Below are 25,609 nucleotides of genomic sequence, written 5' to 3'. Positions count from 1 at the left end.
AAGGGAAGGGAAGGGAAGGGAAGGGAAGGGAAGGGAAGGGAAGGGAAGGGCACTCAGCCAGATGCAAGAGATCCAGGGGAATTTTCCCTGCAGTGGCACCAGGGATGACCTCAGAGAGCTGCACGTCCTGAACAAACAGGTTCCCTGTGCCTGGAGCACTGAAATCCAGCTACGTGATCCCACACTCCACCTTTCCAACAGCAGGAGTCACCAGGAATAGCACAGAGGCCACCGAGCTCCAATGGATTGTGGGGAACAGGGCAATGCCAGGATTCCCCAAGGCTTTTCCTGCCAGGATCTCACCAAACTCCCTGCTCTGCTGCCCTCTCTGCTGCTTGGTCACAGCTCTCACCCCGTGATGGGCAGCACTCAGAGGGCACCTCCAGCAGCCCCTGGGGCTGGGAAGGTCCCAGTCTCTGCCCCAGCCTCTGGACTGGGCTGGGCGGGACTGGGGGGAGCAGAAGGGACACGACACTGAAGCCCTGCTTTGCTCTCTGGGTCACAAAGGCCTGGCAGCAAATGTACAAAGCTGCAGGAGGAGCCTGGGGCCCCTCAGATGGACCAGAAAGGGAGGGATTGGGTCAGGCTGGCAGGTTTGAACCCTTTCACCTCTGCTTTTCCATTTAACCCCTCACATTTGCCAGCACGGGGAGCATCCTGCCCCACTGCCCTCACTCCTGGCTGGAGCCAAAGAACTGCAGGAAGAAGGAGAAGATGTAGATGATGTCCAGGTAGATGTTGAGGGCTCCAAAGATGTATTCCTCGGGGCTCAGCGAGTACCGGCGGTTCCCCATCAGCATCTGTGTGTCCAGGGCCAGGAACTGGAAGGGAAGGGAGGAAACCCCGGGGCAGTGACAGGGAGCTTTGGCCCAGGGAGGCAAGAAGGGCTCTGATGACAGGAGAAATCCCCTGGATTGGGGTGCAGCCCTTTTTATGTGCTGTAGCCACAATTTAGGAGCTCAGAACACGGCATTGAATGAGCTGCAACTTTCCCCTTCCCTCATTTCCCTCCCGACAATCAAACCCCGAGTGCAGATCCCACTCCAGGCCCTCTTCCCTCAGGCTTCCTCCATCCCAGGACCAGCTCTGGAGCCACCCTCCCTCCTCCTCCTCCTCATCCCAGAGCCCATAACTTGTTAATCCCACACTTCCCTTGGGTGGGAAACAGCAGCCAGGGAACGAGATGGTCACAGGGTGGCCTGGCCCCAACAGGATACGGAGCAGCACTGCCAGAAATCCCAGGTGTGACTGAAATCCACCATTTTCTCCTCCCTCCCTTTCCTCCTTCTGCCATCCTGCTGCCCCTCACGGGCCCAGAGCTCTCCAGGGCTGCACCATCCTCCAGAGCTGCTCTTTTATCCCCCCAGAACAAATCCCAGCCCAGCTGCCCCAGCAGGGCCAGGCCCAGGCTCTGACTGATGTTTATGGGGTAATTATCAGATGTTGAAGCCTCCTTGTATTTTACAGAGGGATCTTGAGCCATGAATCAGCGCCGAGCTCGCCGCGCTCCCTCGGAGTGACTTTTATGGGTGATAAAGGCAATTGCTCAACTGCTCCCATTCCCAACGTGCCCAATGGGCACCGCCTCAGAGCCAGGGCAGCACCGGGAGCACCGGGCACCTCCACAGGCACTGCCCCAGCTCCAGGAGCACCGGGCACTCTGCGGGCACCGTCCCAGGAGCACCGGGCATCTCTCCATGCACTGCCTCAGCTCTGGGAGCACCGGGCACCGGTGGCACCTGCACTGGCTGGACCCCAGCACAGGGACCGGGACTCGCTCGGGAAGGAGCTCCGGGGATGGACCCCTGGGAGCTGCCCAGGCCTCTCCTTGGAGGAGCTGCCCAGCTCTGGGCTTTTCCCGCCTGTGTAAACCCTCCTAATGCCTCCTAATCCCCAGTCTCAGCCTTCCCTGGTTTTCTGCACCTCTGTGAGCCAAACTTATCCCGAACCTTGGCTCGCTCTCACCCAACCAGCCCCGACTCGACCGTGCGGCCTCATCTCTGCATCCCCTCGCTCCCGGGGCTCTGTGAGCTCAGCTCTGCCTGCTCCACTCCAGAGGCACCTCTGGCCTGTCCCTGATCCCTGCAGAGCAACCCAGCCAGGACTACTCACCCCGCACAGCTTGGCACTCACACCATGCCCTGCGCTGGCACCGGCATGGGCACCGACACGTCTGCAGCACCTTCTGCTGGGATTGCTGCTCCGGGGCCACCCCGAGCTCTGCAATCCCGGCCCCAGCTCCCTGTGAGGCTTCAGACCCTGCCCTGGCTCCCAGCCAGGCTCCAGCTCCTGCTCCGGCTCCAGCTCCTTTCCCTGATTCCCTGCGAGGCTCCAATCCCTGCCCCGGCTCCATCCCTGCCCCGGCTCCATCCCTGCCCCGGCTCCCGGCCAGGTTCCAGCTCCTTTCCCCGCTGTTTTCCCCACCAGGCTCAGCTCCTTTCCCCACTGTGTTCCCCCCAGGTTCCAGCTCCTTTCCCTGATGTTTTCCCCACCAGGCTCAGCTCCTTTCCCCGCTGTGTTCCCCCCAGGTTCCAGCTCCTTTCCCAGTGTTTTCTCGGCTCCTTTCCCCGCTGTTTTCCCTGCTGGGCCCCAGGAGCAGGCACTCACCATGGTGAAGATCCCAGCCCCGAGCAGAGCGTAGATCGCATGGAGCCACGGGACCTGCAGGACACGGACACACGGACACAGGGACACACGGACACGGGGACGGGGATGCACAGACATAGGGACACAGGGACAGGGACACAGACACAGACAGGGACACACAGACATGGACAGGGACACAGGGACACAGACAGGGACAGGGACACAGACACGGACAGGGACACACAGACATGGACAGGGACACACAGACATAGACAGGGACTCATGGACACAGGGACACAGACAGAGACACACAGACATGGACACACGGACACAGGGAAACAGACAGGGACACACAGACATGGACACACGGACACAGGGACACAGACAGGGACACACAGACATGGACACACGGACACAGGGAAACAGACAGGGACACACAGACATGGACACACGGACACAGGGACACAGACAGGGACACACAGACATGGACACACGGACACAGGGAAACAGACAGGGACACACAGACATGGACACATGGACAGGGACACACGGACACAGCCGTCAGAGCCGCACAGAATAGGCTGTGCAGGATTTCCCTCCCCAGGCACTCGGCTCCCAGCTGGAGGGGGAAGGTGGGAGAGGCCCCAAAAGCCCAGGCTGGGTTTGCAGCACCTCCAGCTGGTGCAGTGCCTTGGGAATGTTTGTGTGGCACAGAGCAGGACACGGGGGCTTGGACCTTCCCTCCCTGAGCCCTTTCTGTCCATTTAGCTCCTGAACTTCTCCATCAGCTGTGGCCCCAGCACCTGTCCTGTGGAAATCATGGGATCCTGGAATGGTTTGGGTGGGAAGCAACCTTAGAGCCCATCCCATCTCACCCCCACACCTCCCACTGTGTCCCTTCTTGAGGTCCCTTCCAACCAATATCATTCCACGATTCCACCACCAGGAACAGCAGGAAACATCCCCAGCCCTGGGCCAGCTCCATCCTTGTATCCCACGATCCATCCCAGGGAATGACCCTGCTCTCCCACCCCTCCATGGGGGTTCCCACCCATTGTCAGGGAGCTGGGCCTCCCCTCCCAGCACGCCCAGTTTGGCCCAGTTTGTCCCAGTTTGGCGCGGTTATCACTCACGTATTGGTAGGGTAGGATGACAGCCAGGACAAGCCCCCCCAGGAACAGCACCATGAGCAGCACGAAGAGAACGCCCTGGTACGAGGTGAAGTCGAACTGCAGAGGGGAGGGAGGGAGGGAGGGGGTTCTGTACCAGGGGCTGCACCAGGAGAGCCCCAAATGGCACCCTTGAGCTGTGCCCAGGCCCTGAGGAAGAATTTCTCTTTCCCTGGAAAACGGCCTCCAACTGCGGCCACTCGCACTTGCCAATAATACAGTGCCAAGCTAGAAATGGGCAAACTTTGCTGGATTTCTCCAAAACTAAACCTGCCAGCAACTAGGACCCTGCAAGTCCTTCGAGCCCCAAATGCCACCTTTCATCTGATACCCAGATCCTGTGGAAATGACTTCTCTTTCCCTGGAAAATGGCCTCCAATTATGGCCACTCGCACTGTCAGACTGTGTGGTGCCAAGCCAGAAATTTGCAAACTTTGCTGGATTTCTCATAAATAAACCTGCCACCAAGAAGGACCCTGCAAGTCCTTCGAGCCCCAAACACCACCTTTATACTCATACCCAGACCCTGGGGAAAAGGCTTCCTTTTCCCACAGAAAATGGTCTCCGTTTGCAGCCACTCACCCTGGTTGGACAGGGTGGGGCCAAGCTAGAAATTGGCAAAATTTGCTGGATTTCTCCTAAAATAAAGCTGCCACCATCTAGGACCCTGCAAGTCCTTTGAGCCCTAAAGGCCACCCCCGAGCTGATACCTAGATCCTGTGGAAAAGACTTCTTTTTGCCATGGAAAATGGGCTCCGTTTGTGGCCACTCGCCCTGGCCAACAGGGCGGGGCCAAACTCGAAATTGACAAAATTTACTGGATTTTTCCAAAACTAAAGCTGCCAGCAAGGAGGCCCCTGCAAATCCTTCGAGCCCCAAATGCCACCTTTAATCTGATACCCAGACCCTGGGGAAATTACTTCTTTTCCCCATGGAAAATGGCCTCCAATTATGGCCACTCACACTGTCAGGCTGTGTGGTGCCAAGCTAGAAATTGCCAAACTTTGCTGGATTTCTCCAAAACTAAAGCTGCGACCAAGGAGGACCCTGCAAGTCCTTGGAGCCCTAAATGCCACCTCTGAGCTGATACCCAGACCCTGGGGAAATGACTTCTTTTCCCCATGGAAAATGGCCTCCGTTTGTGCCACTCGTACTTGCCAATAATACAGTGCCAAGCTAGAAATGGGCAAACTTTGCTGGATTTCTCCAAAACTAAAGCTGTCAGCAACTAGGACCCTGCAAGTCCTTTGAGCCCTAAAGGCCACCTTTCATCTGATACCCAGACCCTGGCAAAATGACTTCTTTTTCTCATAGAAAATGGTGTCTCTCTGCAGCCACTCGCACTTGCCAATGATATCGTGCCAAGCTGGAAATTGGCAAATTTCGCTGGATTTCTCCAAAAGTGAGGCTGACAGAACCCAGGACCCTGCAAGGCCTTAGACCAGCCTTGGTTCTTCAGGGACCCCAATCTATAACAAAATCTCATTTTATTCTCATATATCACCATATTCTAGCCCCTAATCCACAAAAAAACTCTCATTTTATTCCTATATATCACCACCTTCTAACCCCCACTCCAATCCACAAAAATCCTATTTTATTCCCATATGTCAGCATCTTCTAGCTCCCACCTCAATCTATAACAAAATCTCATTTTATTCTCATATATCACCATCTTCTAGCCCCCAATCCACAAAAAATCTCATTCCCATAAATCAGCATCTTCTAGCCCCCACCCCAATAAAAAAAAATTCTCATTTTATTCCTATAAATCAGCATCTTCAAGCCCCCAATCCACAAAAAAATGTCATTTAATTCCCATATATCACCATACTCTAGACCTCACCCCAATCTACAAAAGAATCTTATTTTATTTATTTTACACATATCAGCATCTTCTAGCCCCCACCCCAATCCACAAAAAAAATCACAATTTATTCCCATAAATCACTATCTTCTATCCTCTAATCCACAAAATACTCTCTCCTTTTATTCCTGCATATCACCATCTTCTAGCCCCCACTCCAATCCACAAAAAATCCCATTTTATTCCCATATATCAGCATGTTCTAGCCCTCATCCTAATCCACAAAAAAATATCCTTTTATTCCCATAAATCAGCATTTTCTAGCCCCCACCCCAATCCACAAAAAATCTTTTTTTTTTTCCATAAATCAGCATCTTCTAGCCCCTAATCCACAAAAAAAATCTCATTTTATTCCCATATGTCAGCATATTCTAGCCCTCACCCCAACCTACAAAAAAAAAAAAAATCCCATTTTATTCCCATTTATCACCATCTTCTAGTCCCCAATCTACAAAAAATCTAATTCCCATATATCAGCATCTTCTAGCCCCCACCCCAATCCACAAAAAAACCCCTCATTTAATTCCCATTTATCACCATCTTCTAGCCCCTAATCCACAAAAAAATCTCATTTTATTCCTATATATCACCATCTTCTAGCTCCCACTCCAATCCACAAAAAAAATCTTGTTATTCCCATATATCACCATCTATTCTAGTCCCCAGTCCACAAAAATAATCTCATTTTATACCCATAAACAACCACCTTCTAGCCCCCGCCCCAATCCACAAAAACACCTTTTTTTTTCCATTTATCAGCATCTTCTAGCCCCCACCCCAATCCATAAAAAATCTCATTTTATTCCCATATATCACCATCTTTAGCCCCTCCCCAATCCATTAAAAGAAATCTCATTTTATTCCCATTTATCAGCATCTTCTAGCCCTCACCCCAATCTACAAAAAAATCTCATTTTATTCCTATACATCACCATCTTCTAGCCTCTAATCCACAAAAAAAATCTCATTTTATTCCCATAAATCAGACACTTCTAGCCCCCACCCCAATCTACAAAATCTCATTTTATTCCTATATATCACCATCTTTTAGCCCCCACCCCAATCCATAAAAATCTCATTCCCATAAATCAGCATCTTCTAGCCCTCACCCTGATCCATTAAAAAAAAAATCTCATTTTATTCCTATATATCACCATCTTCTAGCTCCCACCCCAATCCACAAAAAAAATCCCATTTTATTCCCATAAATAACCATCTTCTAGCCCCCAATCCACAAAAAAAAAAAAAAATCTCATTTTCTTCCCATAAATCAGCATCTTTTAGCCCCCACCCCAATCGACAAAAAAATCCCATTTTATTCCCATAAATCAGACACTTCTAGCCCCCACCCCAATCTACAAAATCTCATTTTATTCCTATATATCACCATCTTCTAACTCCCACCCCAATCCACAAAAAAAATCCCATTTTATTCCCATAAATAACCATCTTCTAGCCCCCAATCCACAAAAAAATCTCATTTTCTTCCCATAAATCAGCATCTTTTAGCCCCCACCCCAATCGACAAAAAAATCCCATTTTATTCCCATAAATCAGACACTTCTAGCCCCCACCCCAATCTACAAAAACAAAATCTCATTTTATTCCCATATATCCCCATTTTCTAGCCCCACTTCCATCCCACCCACGTCCCTCCCTCGCACGTGTCCTGACCCACTCCAACCTCCTGGTGCCATCCCCACATCCCTGGGGCTGGCCCCGTTCCCAGACACCCCCAGCTCCCCCTGTCCTGCCCCAGGGTCCCCTCCCCAGGGATGTCCCCACCTTGCTCTGGAAGCTGAAGATGGTGACAGACAGACAGACCAGGGCCGTGATCCCCAGGCACAGCAGCACCGACTTGGTGTTGTAGTAGCTGCAAAATGACCAGGAAAAGAAAACTAGGGTCATTCCCCGGGATAGGAAAGGGGATTCAGCTGGGCAAGGAACCCTACAGGCACAAACAGCGCTGGAATTATCAACATTCCACACTAAAGGTGGGAAAGGAAGGATGGAAAAAAGCTTGGATGGGTTTTCTGTCACAGACATCTTTTATGGAAAATCCTTTCCTTAAGATTTTCCCTCCTGAGAAGCTGTGAGGCCTCAGGAGCAAAATGTAAACAATGATTATCTGCTGCTGTGGAATGCAACAAGCAGATCTTTAATTAGTCTCATAGTAGTTGTTTCTAATTAATGGTCAATCACAGCCCAGCTGGCTTGGACAGAGAGTCCAAACCACAAACCTTTATTATCATTCTTTGCTATTCTATTCTTAGCTAGCCTTCTGATAAAACCTTTTCTTCTATTCTTTTGGTGTAGTTTTAATGTAATATGTATCATAAAATAATAAATCAAGCCTTCTGAAACACGGAGTCAGATCCTCATCTCTTCCCCAGTCCAAGAACCCCTGTGAACACCGTCACAGTGTTTCTGCTCTTTTGAAGGATGGAGGGAAGGCAGAAGGATCCATCTGGGCCTCCCAGAGCAGCTCCAAGTTCACCAATCCCACTGTCCACGGACAGACAGGGAATGGAGAAGGTCCTGACTGGGAGGTGGCAAAACCAGGGTGACAAAAGTCCCCCCAGCACGAGGGGAAAGCGAAGGAGCAGCCCCGGGCTCCTGCCCAGTGTGGCTGTAGGAAAAGCAGGGGCTGGAGCAGGGACAGGGGCTGCAGGCTCAGGAATGGTTTCCAGGCTGGACCGGGGGTTCTGGCTGCAGTGCCAGGCTCAGCCCTTGGGAAAGCCAGCCCTGCTCTCCCTGGGGGATTTGTGTGGAGTTTTCCCCTGAAGCTGCTGAGGCCAGGGATTTCTTTGTCCCCATGCATCCATCCCTCACCCAGCCTGGATCATGGCACTCTCTCCAGGCTCCCACGTGATTTAGGAGCACATTTCAGATTTCCTGGTGTGAATGAGCAGAAGGGAACAGGCTGGGGGATACAAACTCCTGAAACTGCTGGGACAAATCCCTTGGTCCCCCCTGCCTGGGACCTGCCCAGTGAGAAATGGGGGATCTCTGAGTGGTCACCTGCAGCCCCTCCAGGTGCAGCCCCTCCAGGTGCTGCCCCTCCAGGGCTCTCCTGCAGGATTTGGGATGTGGGATCCCCCAGTGCTGCCTCCCTTGGCACAGGGACAGCCTTGGGAACCTTCCTTGTGAAGTTTCACAGGGAAGCTCCAGCTTTGTGTGGCTGCTGGGAGCTCAGGAACAGGGAATGCTTTCAGGAAGAGACAGGACACAGGGCAGTGCCCAACCCACCTGGAGAGCATGGCAGTGAGATAGGCCATGGACAGGGTCTGGGGGAGAACACGGACTGGTTAGTGCCCCCCTGCCCCAAGCAGACACCAGGAAATCCCACAGGAAATCCCTCAGTCCCAGAGAAAGGGGCACGGGAGCCTCCCAGACTCTCAGGAGAAGGAGCCTGGGCAGCATTTGGAACCCTCCAGTGACTGATGGGCACAGGAGAGGGCAGAGGGAGGGCAAATGGCACTGGAAGAGCCCCTGCTCCTGCATCCCTCCCACACAGGAGCCAGGTCCCATCCCAGCTTCCCTTCCACATCCCTGCTCCCATCCCACATTCCAGCTCCCATCCCAGCTCACATCGCAGCTCCCACCCCAGTTCCCATCCCAGTTCTCCTCCCAGCTCCCATCCCAGTTCCCACCTGAGTTCCCATCCCTGTTCCCATCTCTGTTCCCATCCCAGTTGTCCCCCCAGTTCCCACCCCAGCTCCAATCCCACTTCCCACCCCAGTTCCCATCCTGGTTCCCACCCCAGTTCCCACCCCAGTTCTCCTCCCAGCTCCAATCCCAGTTCCCATCCCAGTTCTCCCCCCAGCTCCAATCCCAGTTCCCATCCCTGCTCCCACCCCAGTTCCCACCAGACCCCACAGATTATTTTTTGCAGTTTTTTAACAAACAGAGGCTCCCTTTTTATCCAGCTCCTCCCATCCCAGTGCAACCCCAGCTCCTCAGCCCAAGCCCAGGACAAGAAGGGGATGAAATTCCCACTTTTCCCCAGGAATTCCAGCCTTGTGCTGGGAGCCACCCTGACCCCAGGGCAGATGTTGGCCAGATGTTGGCCAGACTCACAAAGATGCTGAGCAGGATCAGGTTCCATGGGAAGTATCTCCTGCAAAGCAAACAGGGGTTAGTCAGCTGGGGCTGTGCCAGGGAACCCCTGACCATGGGGTAATTAGTGATTGTGAGGGTAATTAATGGCCATTAATGGGTAATTAATGTCCATGCTGGTAATTAGTGCCCTGTGCACAAGTGCTGGGGCAGTGCAGGACACAGTCACCAGGGGCATTTGGGGTCCTGCTGGGCCAGCAGGACAGAGGTCCCCAGGATATTCCTGCTCCCCTGGGAGCTGACAAGAGCATCCTCTGGAATGGTTAATTCCCAGAACCCAGCAAGAGCATCCTCTGGAATGGTTCATTCCCAGAACACAGCAAGAGCATCCTCTGGAATGGTTAATTCCCAGAACACAGCAAGAGCATCCTCTGGAATGGTTCATTCCCAGAACCCAGAGCTGCAAACGGGGCGGTGCTGCCACATTTCTCTGCATAGAGAAAAGCAAGGCACAATTCTTCCCAAGGATTTCTGGGTTTCACATTCTCTGAAGCTCAGAGAAAGAGGAAACACAACTCTTATCACTTGCTGTGCCTGTGTAGAATGCAATATGGAGATTGTTTACCCAAAGTGAGGATGTTTTGTTCCCTTGGCCTGTCAGGGCCAGGTGTGTGTGTGACTGTGACAGTCATGGGATTCTGTGCAGTGTGTGCAGAGTGAGTGCTTGGCAGATCCAGTTTAGATGAAATGTACACAGTGCAGTATAATGAAGTCATTAATTTGTACATAGTACAATATAATAAAGTCATTAATTAGCTGTCCATGGAGTCAGATGCACCATTCCTCCTCCATCAGGGCCCTCACAGCATTGCTGCAGGGCAGTTTCTGCTGAAGCCACAGCTGCAATTGGACTCCTGAGCTGCAGCAAGCCAAGGCCTGGAACAGCTCTTTCCAGCATCTGGAACAGGTTCCCAGAGCAGCTGTGGATCCCTGGCAGTGTCCAAGGCCAGGACAGTGTAGCACCCTGGGACAGTGGGAGGTGTCCCTGCCATGGCACGGGCTGGGATTTGAGGTCCTTTCCAACCCAAACCATTCCATGATCCCATGGAAACACAGCAGCTGCATCCCTGCCCCACAGCAGGACAGGAAACCTGAGGAGAACATTCCTGCTGCCTTCCCAGGCTGTCCCAGACCCCAAAGCATCCCCTCCTCACCTGGGCCCAGAGCAGCAGGCGAGGATCAGGTAGGTGACGAAGAAAACGGCGCTGTAAGGGGAGAGAGAGAGAGAGAGAGAAGGAGAGTTTGGGGGGGAAAAACAGCCTGGGAGAGGGGTGCAGGGGGTAGGATGGAATTGCCTGGAAAAAATCTTGGGATGGTGGAGCATGGTAGAATTCTCTGGGATGGAATTCCCTGGAAAAGCAGCCTGGGATGGTGGTGCAGGGGGGAATTCCTTGGGATAGAATTCCCTGGAAAAGCAGCCTGGGATGGAATTCCTTGGAAAACCAGTGTGGGATGGTGGAATTCCCTGGAAAAGCAGCCTGAGAGGGTGGAATTCCCTGGGATGGAATTCCCTGGAAAACCAGCCTGGAATGGTGGTGCAGGGGGGAATTCCTTGGGATGGAATTCCCTGGAAAAGCAGCCTGGGATGGGGATGTTGGACATGCAAGCACCCAGCAGGTTGGATCAGGCTGGTTCCCACCCCTGGTCCCTCTCACTGAGCTCCTTCCTGCCCTAAGGAGCCTCCTCTGCCTGTGCTCGTCCCCAGGGTGGCACAAAACATCCCTGGGGAAGCTGAGGGCAGGATCTGGAGCAGAGCACCCAAACGTGTGAGTGACAAACACAAATCCACTGAGTTTATGTTGGCTCTGGGGAAATGTTCCTTCATGGAAAGGGAGGTCGGGCTCTGGGAGGGGCTGCCCAGGCAGTGGTACAATCCCATCCTTGGAAATGCCCAAAAAGCCTTTGGAAGTGGCACTGGGGGACATCCAGATCTGAGCACTGATTGGTTTGACCAAAACCTCCCAAAAAACTCACTTATCAACCCAGGACACTTGGTCAGTGGTGAGGGGAGGGTCGGTGGTTGGACTCCATGGTCTCCAGGGGCTTTTCCCACCTTCATGATTCCAGGATTCCTTGGTTCTGGGAGTTTCTCACATGGAGGTGCCAGGTTTGTTATCATTTCCAGGTTTGCCCCTCATTTCCAGGTTTGCCCCTCATTACCAAACCCTTTCCAGCCTGGGGGTGTCAAGGCTGGAGGTTCTTAAACCAAGGGCTGGCAAAGTGACCAGGCTCAGGCAGGAAGGGCTGTGCTGGAGGAGGGAGCTGCTCCCATGGCACATCCCCCCCAGGAATGGGGATTTTTGGGCTTTCCATTCCTGGAAGTGCACAAGGCCAGGCTGGACAGGGATTGGAGAAACCTGGGACAGTGGGAGGTGTCCCTGCCCATGGCAGGGGTGGCACTGGGGGGACTTGAAGGTTCCTCCAACCCATTCCAGGACTCCACTGCTGGAGAGCTTGAGGAAGAGCCCAGGGCAAGAGGAGCTGCTCAGGGAAGGGCTCAGGGCACAAGGATCCATTCAAAAAAGGGTTCAAGGCACAAGGATCCATTCAAAGCAGGGTTCAGGGACAAGCCCAGGGCAGGAGGATCCATCCACAACAGGGCTCAAGGCAGGAGGATCCATCCACAACAGGGCTCAGAACAAGATCAGGGCAGGAGGATCCATCCACAACAGGGCTCAAGGCACAAGGATCCATTCAGAGCAGGGCTCACGGCAGGATGATCCATTCAAAGAAGGACTCAGAACAAGCCCAGGGCAGAAGGATCCCTTCAGAAAAGGCTCAGGGACAAGCCCGGGGCAGGAGGACCCTCCTGGCTCAGCAGAGCCCACGGTGCAGTGGCTGCCCAGCCCCACCCAGGTCCTGGCAGGTTTTGGGTTTTACCTGCCAGCATTTGAGGCTCCCCAAGCACAGCAGCCCCAGAGCTGCAGGAGGCAGAGCTGAAGGAGGCTCTCCTGCCCTCCTGCACGTGGCTGGGTGTTTTTCCAGGCTCTGCTCCCTGCTCCCCCCAGGGCAGCAGCGCCGATGGCTGCGATAGCCACTGACCCTCGGCCAGGGCAGGGAGGTGACGGCAGAGCCCAGGGCACAGAGATAAAGGCAGGCCCAGCTCTCCCACTGGGAAACCAGGAAAGCCCAGTGGGAGCAGCCTGGACATGGCTGAGCAGCTGGGCAGGGACTGTCAGAGCACAGAGCCAGCAGGGCCCTCCATCCCTGGCTGCTCTGGGTTTATTTATTCCCACTGAGGGGCCATCCCAGCAGTGGGAAAACGTCCTGGGGCTCCCAGGTTTTATTACAGAGGTGTCTGGTTGGGAAGGAGACTCAGGCACAGAGCTGGAAAAACATTTGGAGGCACTGGAATGAAGGAAAGGGCTTGGCTCACTGAGAAAAACCATAAAATTAAAGTGATGGAATGGCCTGGGAGGGAAGGGACCTTAAAATCCACCCCATTCCATTCCATTCCATTCCATTCCATAAATCCCATCCCATCCCATCCCATCCCATCCCATCCCATCCCATCCCATCCCATCCCATCCCATCCCATCCCATCCCATCCCATCCCATCCCTGCTGTGGGCAGGGACATCTCCCACTGTCCCAGATGCTCCAGCCTGGCCTTGGGCACTGCCAGGGATCCAGGAGCAGCCCCAATTGCTCTGGGACATCATCCCAGCCCCTCCTCACCCTCACAGGGAGCAATTCCTGCCCAATCTCCCATCCATCCCTGCCCTTTGGAAGCCATTCCCTGTGTCCTGTCCCTCCATCCCTGTCCCCAGCCCCTCTCCAGCTCTCCCGGAGCCCCTTTGGGCCCTGCCAGGGCTCTGAGCTCTCCCTGCAGCGGGGTGAGCACCCCCAGCTCTCCCAGCTCTCCCCAGAGGGGCTCCAGCCCTGCAGCAGCTCCGTGACCCCTCTGGGCTCCCTCCTCATCCTCCCTGTGAGGACCCCAGGGCTGGAGCAGCTCTGCAGGTGGGGTCTCACCTGGGCACAGGGGGACAATGACCAGGGGGAATTCCTGCAGGACAAAACCCCCCCAGCTGCCCCAGGGGTGTTTCTAGTGGGAAACAGGAGGGAATGAACCCCATCTGGGCAGGGAGATGGAGAGGGTTCCCCAGAGGCCAAGGTGGGCACCTGAGCAGGGCTGAGGCTCCTCCCCCTGTGCCCTGGGAGGTGACAGTGCCTCCCCAAGCCCAGCTGCCCTCTGGAGCACCTTTGGTTCCCTCCTGGTGCCCCGGAGCTCCCACTGCTGCTGTTTGGAGGGTTCTCCCAGGTTACATAAACTGTGTCTCATCTGCTGATTTGGGTGTGAACTCATTAAAGCTGAGTTCACCTCACACTCAATGAGCAGCACTGACCCCGCCAGCAGCCTGGAAACCACGGAGCCAGGAGGTGCCTGCACCTGGGAGCCCCATTCTGGGCTGGGTGAACCAAGGAATGGAATCCCAGCTTCAGGGCTCTGGGATGGAGCCCCAGGAGTGACAGCCCCACCCAGACATGGCCAGGAACATCCCAACACCTCCAAATCCTCCCCACTGGGTATTATGTAATGGAAACTCCAACAAACACCTGGCTTCCAATGGGAAAATCCCAAAGTTCAGCACCCATGGTGCTCTGAGCATCCTCCCAGGTGTCAGATATGGGGCTCTGCAGTGTTTTCCTGAATGCTCTGCAAGGAGGCCTCTGGACTTTCCAGAGGACCTTCCCAAAGTGAACCCTCTAAGGTACCCTGGACATCCCTCCAGGTCTCACTAGGAGTTTCTGTTTCCCTGGAAACTCCCCAGTTTTATATGGCCTTCTGCAGGAAATACTCAGGTATTTATTTCGACCCTGGTTTCTAGAGCCATTTTTGGGGAAGTGTTTGGGGTCTCTTGCTCATTCAGGTGAGATTTCCCACCTGAGGCTCAGCCATGGATTGGTGCCCGAGGCAGTGCCCAAGGCCAGGCTGGACACTGGGGCTGGGAGCAGCTGGGATGGTGGGAGGGCTCCCTGCCATGGCAGGGGTGGCACTGGATGGGCTTTGAGGTCCCTCTCAACCCAACCCAACCCAACCCAACCCAACCCATTCCATGATTCCATGACCTTCCCCAGCTGCCTCTGGACTCTTTGGAGTGATGCTTCACATGCAGGACAGTGTTGGAGACCTTTCCCACATCACCACATCCCTACCCAGGCTGTGTGGAGCACACAAGGCTGCAGGAAAAGCCAGGGATACTCACTAGGAAGCCCAGTACCAGGCAGAGTGGGTCTGGATGTAGCCCTTGACTGGTTCACTGCAAGACAAGGAAAGATCCTGAGCGGGGAGAACCCAGTCCCTCAGAGCTCCCTGCTCAATGAACCCAGGAACAGCCCAAGCAGGGGATTAAAGCCCAGCCCTGGGTGAATCCTCAGGCAGCCTGAGCCTGTGGAGAGGAATTCCAGCTCCAGGTGGGAAGGGCAGTGCTGCTCCCCCAGTTCCACACCAGAGCTGGCTGGGAATGGCTCCCACAGGGGATTAGGGAGCCCAAATCCTCAGGCTGGCACTGATCCATTATTTATTCTGGAGGCAACATGAGCCACACACACCCAGAGCGCTCGGTCATCCGAGCTGGAGAGGGGGATGAGCAGGGGAGGGAAGGCAGCCCCTGGAGCTGGGATCTGGTGACTCCCACAGGGAAAACCCAGCAGCCGCTGCCAGGGGCAGCAGCCCTGGGTGGGTCCAGGATGGGGGATCCAAACCTGAGTGTGGGTGGCAATAGGGGCAAAAGGAACCTCTGGGTGTTCCCTCAGCTTTGCTTTTCTATTGGAATAGCCAGAAAGAATCCACAGGGAAAACCCAGCAGCCGCTGCCAGGGGCAGCAACCCTGAGGATCACCCAGGATGGGGGATCCAAACCTGAGCGTGGGTGGGAATGGGGGCAAAAGGAACCTCTGGGTGTTCCCTCAGCTTTGCTTTTCTATTGGAACAGTCAGAAAGGATCCAGGTGTGACACAACCCCCAGGAACCTCCCCAGAACCCTGTCCCAGGTGGCCCAGGACACACCGAGCACCCACCAGAAGGTGAAGAAAGCCACAATGACAACGGTGACCAGGAGCTGGACCATCAGGATGGCGTACACCTGCGGGAAGAGGTGTGATCCATGAATTCCAGAATCCAGCAGAGCCAGGCCCTCCAGGGGTGGGGGTCCAGCTCTGCCAGCCCCGAGGGCGAGGGACGCGTCCCTGCCTCACCTTCCTGATGAACACCCTGCGCACGTTGCGGTCGTCCCAGCTGAAGGTGGTGAGCAGCTCCGTGTCCCCCGGGTACCCTCCGCTGCCGTAGCTGGGGCTGCTGCCTGCAGGGAGGCCAAAGGAGCAGCTGCCACCCCAAAATTCCCCCCAGCCATGGGACCTGGGCCCAGGGAGCCACCACAGTTCAGCTTGGTGCCCCAAATCCCCAGAGGTTCCTTGTGGCCAAATTCCAAATCCCCCCCAGCTGTGGGACCTGAGCCCAGGGAGCCATCACAGCAGTTTGGTGCCCCAAATACCCAGTGGTTCCTTGTGGCATTCATGTTCTCTGAAAAAATCCCTTCACCCGGGATTTTTCTCCTGGGAAGACGAGAAGCCTCAGAGAAAAGGAAAACAATTCTTATCTCATTTGCTTCTCCTGTGTTGTGCTCATGTGGAATGCGTTTGGAGACTGTTTACCACAGGGGATTGTTTGATTGGATTCTACTCTGAGTTGTTTTGACTCTTTGGCCAATCAGGGCCAAGCTGTGTCGAGACTCTGGAGAGAGTCGCAAGTTTTCATTATTATCTTTTTACCATTTAGTAAGTATCCTTTGTGTATTCTTTAGTATAGTTATATTATATATAATATAATATAACTAGAGTATTCTTTAATATAATATATTAAATAATATTATGATAAGAATAATAATATTAAAGAATATTAAATACATTATTCTTTAGTGTAGTTATAGTATATAAAATTATAGTATTCTTTAATATATTAATATATATTATTAATATGTATTATTAATATATATTATATATTATATATTAAAGAATATATATAATATATATAATATATTAAAGAATATTGTATATATTAAAGAATATTATTATATATTAAAGAATATTAATATAAGAATATTAATATTAAAGAATGTTAAATATATTATTCTTTAGTATAGGCTTATTATGTATTATATTAAATTGTAATAGTCTTTAATATAATATATTAAAGAATATTAATATAAGGATATTAATATTAAAGAGTATTAAATATATTATTCTTTAGTATAGGTATATTATATTAAAGTATAGTATTAATTAATATAATATAGTATTATAAAGTAACAAATTAGCCTTCTGAGAACATGGAGTCAGATTCATCATTCCTGCCTTCACTGGGACATTTCCCTGCAAATACAAAAGTTCTGCTCTCTTCCCACTCCTGCTGCTCCTTAGGACCATCCCTGGGAGCAGAGGGGGAACATTCCCACAAACCATCCCAACACCAGGGGACACTTCTGAGTGTTCCCTCAGCTTTGCTTTATCCTTGTCTGAGGAAACACCAAAGCTTTCACAGCAATGGGAGGGCTGCAATCATCCCTTGCTCTCCTTTCATTGGATGTTAAAGCATCCCCAGAGCAGCTGTGCCTCAGCATTCCCAGGGGAGCAGCTGTGATTCAGCATTCCCAGCGGAGCAGGAGGAGTCCCTCGCTGCTCTCCTGAGCTGTGTTTGCATCCTGGCTTTGTCAACAACGTCTCAGCTCTGAGAGCAGCTCCTGGCAGCTCCCTGAGTCCATCCCCCAGCCCCATTTCCATGCAGGGACTCAGGGAACAGTTAAGGAAACAGCTCCAGCGCTACCAGTGAGAAAAACTTTCCCCCAAACCCTCAAATCCCTGCACAAGTCATCTCTGCTGAGCCAAAACTGGAACAGCAGCTCCTGCTGCTGGTTTTCCTTTCCCCATCCCCAGCAGTGTCCCAGGCCAGGCTGGATGGGCTTGGAGCAGCCTGGGACAGTGGGAGGGGTCCCTGCCATGGCAGGGGTGGCACTGGATGGGCTTAAAGGTCCCATCCCACCCAAACCATTCCATGGCTCCATGACCATTCTGTGTCCTCTGTGCTTCCCTCCTGTGTCACTGAAGTCCCCCCTGCTGGGTTTCACAGAAGGATTTTTGTGTGATTTTCCTGCTTTACATTCTTGTCCCTGCCTGGTCCACAGACACCCCCCCTCCTCATACAGCTTCTGAGCTCAAGGATGCCCAAATCCTTCAGGAGATGGAGCAAAGACCCTCTCAATCCCAGAGCAGACACAAGGAGAGCCAAACTCAAGGTCCTGATCCTGATTTTCTCCTGTTCTCCTGGTTAAAGTTGCTCATTCAAAATGCAGGAGCCTCACTCAGGTGCCCCCCGCAGGAAACAAGTCCCTGGTGCTGTTCTGTTATCAGTAAATCCCTTGGTCCTTCCTTCCTTCCTGCCCCACTGGAGCTGAACCTCCTGTGTGTTGTCCTGGATCCCTCATCGGTCCCAAAGTACCTGGGCAGGGAGAATTCCTGGGAATTCCAGGCCTCCTGCACCAAAGCAGTCCCAGCTCCTAAACAACACCCAAGCTGACCCCTAAACACCAAATTGGCCCCTAAACACCAAATTGTCCTCTAAACACCCAACTGGCCCCTAAACACCCAGCTGGCACCCAAACACCAAATTGTCCTCTAAACACCAAACTGGCCCCTAAACACCAAATTTGCCCCTAAACACCAAGTTGGCTTCTAAACACCCAACTGTTTCCTAAACAGCAAATTGGCCCCTAAACTCCCAACTGGCCTCTAAACACCCAGTTGTCCCCTAAACACCAAACTGGCATCTCAGTGCCCCGAGGAACTGAAGGGTTTTACCCTCCTCCCTCCCTCCATGCCTCCCTCCCTCCCTGCCAGCATCCAGAGGGTTCCATCCTCCTCCTTCCTGGCGTCCCCACATCTGTCCCCCCCGTCCAAGGCCACAGCAGGACAGTGTGTCCTGAGTTCATGGTCACAGAAACAACCCCAAACCCACATCCCTTCTCTCCAGGCACTCCCAGTCAGGTGTGAGACATCCCATAGAGTGGGATTGGCTTCCCACCTGGAGCCCCCAAATACCCCATCCCACCCCCTAAACCCCAAACACCCCATCCCACTCCATAAACCCCAAATACCCCAGAGACCCCCTAAACCCCAAATAATCCATCCCACCCCCTAAACCCAAATACCCCATTCCACTCCATAAAACCCAAATATCCCATCCCACTCCATAAAACCCAAATACCCCATCCCACTCCATAAAACCCAAATACCCCATTCTCACCCCTTAAACCCCAAATACCGCATTCCCACCCCATAAACCCAAATACCCCATCCCACCCCAAACCCCAAACAACCCCTATACCCAAATACCCCATTCTCACCCCTTAAACCCCAAATACCCCATCCCATCCCTAAACCCCAAATACCCCATCCCACCCCTAAACCCCAAATACCCCATTCCATCTCTAAACCCCAAACACACCATTCCACCCTTTAAACCCCAAATACCCCATCCCACTCCAAATACCCCATCCCACCCCCTAAATCCCAAACATCCCCTATACCCCAAATACCCCATTCCACCCCTAAACCCAAATACGCCATCCTACCCCCTAAACCCCAAATACCCCATCCCACTCCATAAACCCCAAATACCCCATCCCACTCCATAAACCCCAAATACCCCATCCTACCCCCTAAACCCCAAATACCCCATCCCACCCCTAAACCCAAATACGCCATCCTATCCCCTAAACCCCAAATACCCCTAAACTCCATAAACCCCAAATACCCCATCCTACCCCCTAAACCCCAAATACCCCATTCTACCCCTAAACTCAAATACCCTATCCCATCCCTAAACCACAAATACCCCATCCCACTCCATAAACCCCAAATACCCCATCCCACCCCCTAAACTTCAAATACCCCATCCCACCCCATTTAGGCCTCACCCCCCCTAATTCATTGCAAGAGAAGAAAATCCCAGATGATGCCCAGAGGCACCTGGGGGGATTTGTCCTGTTCCTCAGGGCAAAGGCTGAGAAACCATCAGAATGTGCAGCACAGACACAGCAGGGGAGGTTCTCACTCCTTCCCCCTCCCCAAGCTTCCCATCCCTGCAGCTGGACAGAACAGGCAGCAAAGGATGGAGCAGGGCAAGAGCTCATGAGTCCCTAAATCCCATCATCCCAGTGTTTTCTCTGGCTAGAGCTGTGCTGAGTGAGCACTTGGCCACCCTCAGGGTCACTCCCCAGGCTCCAGCCCCATTTCCAAGCCTGCAGCCATTCCCTGGGCTCTGTCCTTTGCTGCAGCCCAGCAGCAGCTCCAGGAAGCTTCTGGGTGTTGGGAAAACTACTGGTTTGCCCAGGAATGGCCACGAGGATGCTGGAACAATCCAGCCTTTGGCCCCAGCCGTGTCCCAGCCTCCCTGGCTCTGCCAGCAGCTGCCAACAGCCACACTGGGGGCTGTGACACCACTTGTGACACCAATTGTGCCACCTCAGCTGCTCTGGGAGCTGAGCAGGAGCTGCAGGAGGGGGTGGGGGATCCCTACAGCCGAAGCAGGACTTTCCCTCCAGCCCCAGGAGCTGGGATCTCCCAGGACAGCAAGCTGGGAATGGGGATTTCTCCCGCATGGGACTGGGAAGGAGTTTAGTCCCTTGTGAGGTTTCTGGGATGGCTGGAATGGCTTTTATTCACAGATTTAGACTTTTATCTGCAGATGGAGACTTTTATGTGTAGATAGAGACTTTTACACGTTGAGAGACTCTCCTGTGCAGACAGAGGCTCACAGCTCATTGCTGCAGCTCTGCTGTGGGCCAAATTGGGCACCACATCCCCACTTCTCCTCTTAACCCTGCTGCTCCTCTTATCCAGATCCCCCTCTTATCCCTGCTCCTCCTCTTATCCCTGGTCTTCCTCTTATCCCTGCTCCTCTTCTCATCCCTGGTTCCCCTCTTATCCCTGCTCCTCCTATTATCCCTAGTCCCGCCTCTCATTCCTGCTCCCCCTCTTATCCTGGTTCTCCCTCTTGTCCCTGCTCCCCCTCTTATCCCTGCTCTCCCTCTTATCCAGATCCCCCTCTTATCCCTGCTCCCCATCTTTTCCTGGTTCCTCCTCTTATCCTTGCTCTTCCTCTTATCCTGGTCGCCCCCTCTTGTCTCTGCTCCTCCTCTTATCCCTGCTCTTCCTCTTATTCTGGTTCCCTCTCTCATCCCTTGTCCCCCCTCTTGTCCCTGCTCCTCCTCTTATCCTGCTCCCCATCTTATCCCTGCTCTTATTCTCCTCCCTGCTCCCCCTCTTCTCCCTGCTCCTCCTCTCATCCCTTCTCACCCTCTTATCCTCATTCCCTTCTCATCCCTGGTCCCCTTCTCATCCCTGCTCCCCCTCTTATCCTGGTTCCCTTCTCATCCTTGCTCCCCCTCTCATCCCGGCTCCCCCTCTCATCCCGGTTCCCCCTCTCCTCTCCATCCCGGAGGATCCCTGCCCCTCTCCCAGAGCTCCCCCAGCCCATCCAGGCTGGACTTACTGGGATCCACGTATGCCCAGCTGGGGTGGAGCGGGGCCGCGGGCGGGGCAGGGAAAGCCCCGGCTTTGATCCCTTCTCCCGCCGTGGCCTCCTCGTAGGACGGGGGCGCCGGGGGGGCTGAGCCATTGTCCTTCTTGTCCCCCTGCCCCTCAGAGCTGGGGGGTTTGCTGTTCACAGAGAGCTGCACAGAGAGGGGCAAACAGAGAGAGACAGATGAGTAAAAGCATCCCAGAAACTGCCCTGGAGGAGAAACTGCACGGATGGGCTCTGGAAAAGGAGTCAGGAACCTGGGAGACACTGGAACTGGGAGACACTGGAACTGGGAGCTAAAGGAACTGGGAGCCAAAGGAACTGGGAGCCCTGGGAACTGGGAGCCATGGGAACTGGGAGCCACGGGAACTGGGAGCCATGAGAACTGGGAACCACGGGAACTGGGAGCTAAAGGAACTGGGAGCAATGGGAATTGGGAGCCATGGGAACTGGGAGCCACAGGAACTGGGAGCCACAGGGAACTGGGAGCCCTGGGAACTGGGAGCAATGGGAACTGGGAGCTACGGGAGCTGGGAGCCCTGCGAACCGGGAGCCATTGGAACTGGGAGCCCTGGGAACTGGGAGCTAAAGGAACTGGGAGCCCTGGGAACTGGGAGCTAAAGGAACTGGGAGCCACGGGAACTGGGAGCCATGGGAATTGGGAGCCCTGGGAACTGGGAGCCAAAGGAACTGGGAGCCACAGGAACTGGGAGCCAAAGGAACTGGGAGCCACAGGAACTGGGAGCCCTGGGAACTGGGATCCCCCCAGCCATTCCTGGGGCTGGGCATGGGCCCATCCCTGCACCCCAGGAAGGGCATCCATGGCTGAGGGGAGATGGGGAAGCCCTGGAGGCGCTCGTTGGGATGAGAAGTTCCAGGCAGGGAGGTCTGAGGGGAGACCCGGAGCCCCCGCGGTGCCTCGGGCTCAACGTGACACCAAAAACATCCAAGGAATTCCCTGTTTCTCATCAAACTTCCTACATTGCTCCTTAAAAAGAGCTCTCAGCTCCTGGGCAGAAAATCCTGAACTCTTCATTCCTATTTACCCCATTTGGGATCAGCTGCTCCCAGGAATGCTCTGGCTTGGCCCTCCAGAATTTTCTCCCCTGTGCCCGTGAGGAGGCTCAGCTCTGCTGCTTCCCAGCGTTCCAAGGAGCTGGGACTGCAGCAAGGAGCCAACCTGGGGCCACCTGAGCACTCTCCTCTCCTTGGGAACCTGATCCCTTTAACCTCCCAGCTGGGCTGGGGTGGATAAAGTGCCAGGATAACTCTGCTGCCGTGGATGAGCCAGCTCAGCCCAGGAGCAGCATCCCCACAGCCCAGGGGGCTGCAGAGTCAATGAACCCCAAAACGGGGGGGGCGTTAACAGAGCAGAGTGAGGAGGAATGCAGCTGAAGGGGCCACGGGCCCTGAAAAGCCAGCAGGGCCGGGCTGGGATGAATCCCACGGGCAGATCGGCTGTGCCACCTCCCCTGGCAGCCCCAGGGACTGCCCTTCCCTGCCCTTCCCTGCCCTTCCCTGCCCTTCCCTGTCCTTCCTTGTCCTTCCTTGTCCTTCCCTGTCCCTGGGTTTAGGGGGCTGAGATCCTGCGAGCCCCCTCCCCACCCCCCCCGATATCCAAGGAGATCCAGAGGGATGGAGCTGCATCCAGAGCGTTGCCATGGCGATGGTGCATGAGCTGGCAGAGGATCCATAACCCCCCCCTCGGTCTGAGAGCATTGGAGAGCCCTAAAATCCCCCAAAATCTCCAAAATCCTGAGTACCCGGACCGGGCAGGAGGTGCTGCCAGGTGGGGACGGGGATGGGACAGCACGAACAGCTCACAGAGCCCCCTGGCACCCGGGATGTGGGGGGCACAGGGGGCTAAAACGGCCACAGGTCCGGTCCAACGGGGTTCGAGCTGTGCATCCGTCACCCCTAAACCAGCCCGATCCCCAAACCAATCCCAAACCAGCCTCCAATCCCAAAACCATCCCAAAACCAGCCCCCAACCCCCAAACCAGCCCCCCAGCCCCTTCCACCCTCATGGCCGGTTCCGTGCACGGGTACCCCGCTCCCCTCGCACCCATCGCTCTGTTCCTAAATCCCTTCGTGTTCCCAAACCCCTTCCCTGCGCTCTTTCCCCGCCGTTACGCAACAGGGACGGGCCGGCCCTGCCCGCCCGGCCTCGCTCGTACCTTCCCCTGGGTCATGGCTGCTGCCTGCCCCGGGCTCGGATCGGGATGGGGATGGACCTGGGGGCGCTTCCAGCCCTTGTCCCGCGGGTGTGGGGCCGGACGCGGCCGCCGCAGCCCCCGCAGCGCTGCCAGCAGCGTCCCCGAGCAGCGGGCGATGCAGGCAGGGAGGGAGGGAGGCAGGGATGTACCACTGCCAGCCCGGAGAGCAGGGGAGCCGGGAGGGGAGACAGGGAGGGATGGAAAGGGATGGGGAGAGGGATGGGATGGAGAGAGGATTGGGATGGGGAGAGGGTCGGGATGGAGAGAGGATCAGGATGGGAGAGGGATGCAGAGAGGGTCGGGATGGGGGAATGGAGAGAGCGTTGTGATGGAGAAAGGATCAGGATGGGAGGGGTGGAGAGAGGGTTGGGATGGGGAGAGAGTCGGGATGGAGAGAGGGTCGGGATGGGGGAATGGAGAGAGGGTTGAGATGGAGAGAACCTCAGGATGGGAAGGATGGAGAGAGGGTTGGGATGGATGGGGGGGATGGAGAGAGAAGGTCGGGATAGAGACAGAGTCGGGATGGGGAGATGGAGAGAAAGGGTCGGGATGGGAGGGATGGAGAGACAGTGAAGGAATGGAGAGAGGGTTGGGATGGAGAAAGGATCAGGACGGGAGGGATGGGAGAGAGGGTTGGGATGGGGGGAGTGAGGGTCAGGATGGGAGAGGGCCAGGATGGAGACAGAGTCAGGATGGAGAGAGGGTCAGGATGGGGAGGATGGAGAGAGGGTTGGGATGGAGAGACGGTCAGGATAGGGGAATTAAGGCAGGGTCAGGATGGAGAGAGGGTCGGGATGGAGAGAGGATCAGGATGGAGAGAGGAGCGGGATGGAGTGATGCAGGGATGGGCTTAGGGATGGGGAGTGTACAGAGGGGTGACAAGGAGGATGCAGGGATGGGATGGGATGGGATGGGATGGGATGGGATGGGATGGGATGGGATGGGATGGGATGGGATGGGATGGGGAGAATGCAGGGTTGGGGTGTTGAAGAGGATGCAGAGTTAGGGAGGATGCAGGGTTGGGATGGGGAGGATGCAGGGTTAGGGAGGATGCAGGGATGCAGAGCCTGGGACGATGGGATAGGGAGGATGCAGGGTTGGATGGGGAGGATGGGCAGACAGCACCCAGGAGGGTGAGGGGTTGGGGCCAGGAATGGGGAGGGTGCAGGGATGGGGAGGATGTGGAGATTCAGGAACAGGGATAATCCAGGGTTAGGGAGGATGTGGAGATCCAAGAATGGGGATGATCCGGCTTTGGGGAGGATGCAGGGACAGAGTCCCACTCCAGAGCAGGGGTCAGCTGCCCCAGAGCTTCTGAACCTCAGGACTGGGATTTGCAAAGGGAGGGAGGCTCTGAGGAACCTTTTTCTGCTGCAGCCTCAAACCCAGCAGCTCCCAAATATCCTGGGGGTGCTCTGGGGGCTGGAGACTCCAGTGGGACAAGAGGGGATGGCACAGGGCAGGAGGGAGGAACCCCACACTGGCACAGGGCAGGAGGGGAGAATGCCACACCGGGATTCCAGGGCAGAATCCCACACTGGAGGCTCCCGTGTTCCACCCTTGTCCCCTCGGGCCACTGCAGCCCCAGGGGGGCACAGGGAGGGTCTGGAGCAGCCCCAATCCCAGAGCAGATTATTGATCAATGTTATTGATCCAAGTTATTGATCAGTGTTATTGATCCATGGGCATGGGCAGCCCCACCCCCAGGGCAGATTATTGATCAGTTATTGATCCAAGTTATTGATCAGTTATTGATCCAAGCCCACGGGCAGGAGGACAATGGGGATCTCCCAGCCCAGGTAAAGGGGCACTGAGGGAATCACTGAGGGTTTTCACTGCTCTGACATAGCCTGCGGGGGAAATACAACCTCAGGGCACAGAGAGATGGGAACATCTGCTTTTGTGCCACAGGACATGCTGGAAAATTGTCTCTTTTGAAGGATGAAGGGGTTCCCATGGGCCCAGGACAGAGGAAACACAGCCCAGGCTCCACCTGCAGCCCAGGAGAGGGGCTGGGGAGGAATGGGAGCTCTCAGCAGAGCAGCCGCACGCTCTGTTCCCCCAAAATGAGAACAA

General features: G+C 54.6%; 1 protein-coding gene across 2 annotated transcripts; it reads right to left on the bottom strand.

Moving 5' to 3' along the window:
• Nucleotides 1-23,641, bottom strand: FAIM2 (Fas apoptotic inhibitory molecule 2). 2 transcript variants are annotated; one of them, XM_059491358.1, is made up of 12 exons: nt 23,495-23,641; nt 21,288-21,468; nt 15,938-16,041; nt 15,761-15,825; nt 14,948-15,001; nt 10,896-10,946; nt 9,665-9,742; nt 8,872-8,909; nt 7,408-7,495; nt 3,720-3,815; nt 2,608-2,661; nt 1-821 (listed from the first exon to the last, which is right to left on the bottom strand). In XM_059491358.1, exons 1-12 carry the CDS (start codon nt 23,507-23,509, stop codon nt 794-796), a joined length of 852 nt encoding a protein of 283 aa, XP_059347341.1. In that variant the 5' UTR covers nt 23,510-23,641; the 3' UTR covers nt 1-793. The 2 variants fall into 2 exon arrangements, with proteins under 2 accessions (XP_059347341.1, XP_059347340.1); XM_059491357.1 differs by having other exon boundaries at nt 9,703-9,742.
• Nucleotides 23,642-25,609: the final 1,968 nt, after the last annotated feature.

The sequence above is a fragment of the Ammospiza nelsoni genome, chromosome 32, assembly GCF_027579445.1.
Source record: "Ammospiza nelsoni isolate bAmmNel1 chromosome 32, bAmmNel1.pri, whole genome shotgun sequence".
NCBI lineage: Eukaryota > Metazoa > Chordata > Aves > Passeriformes > Passerellidae > Ammospiza > Ammospiza nelsoni.
Note: the sequence above shows the minus strand (reverse complement) of the source record. Positions and strands in the feature narration are given on the sequence as shown.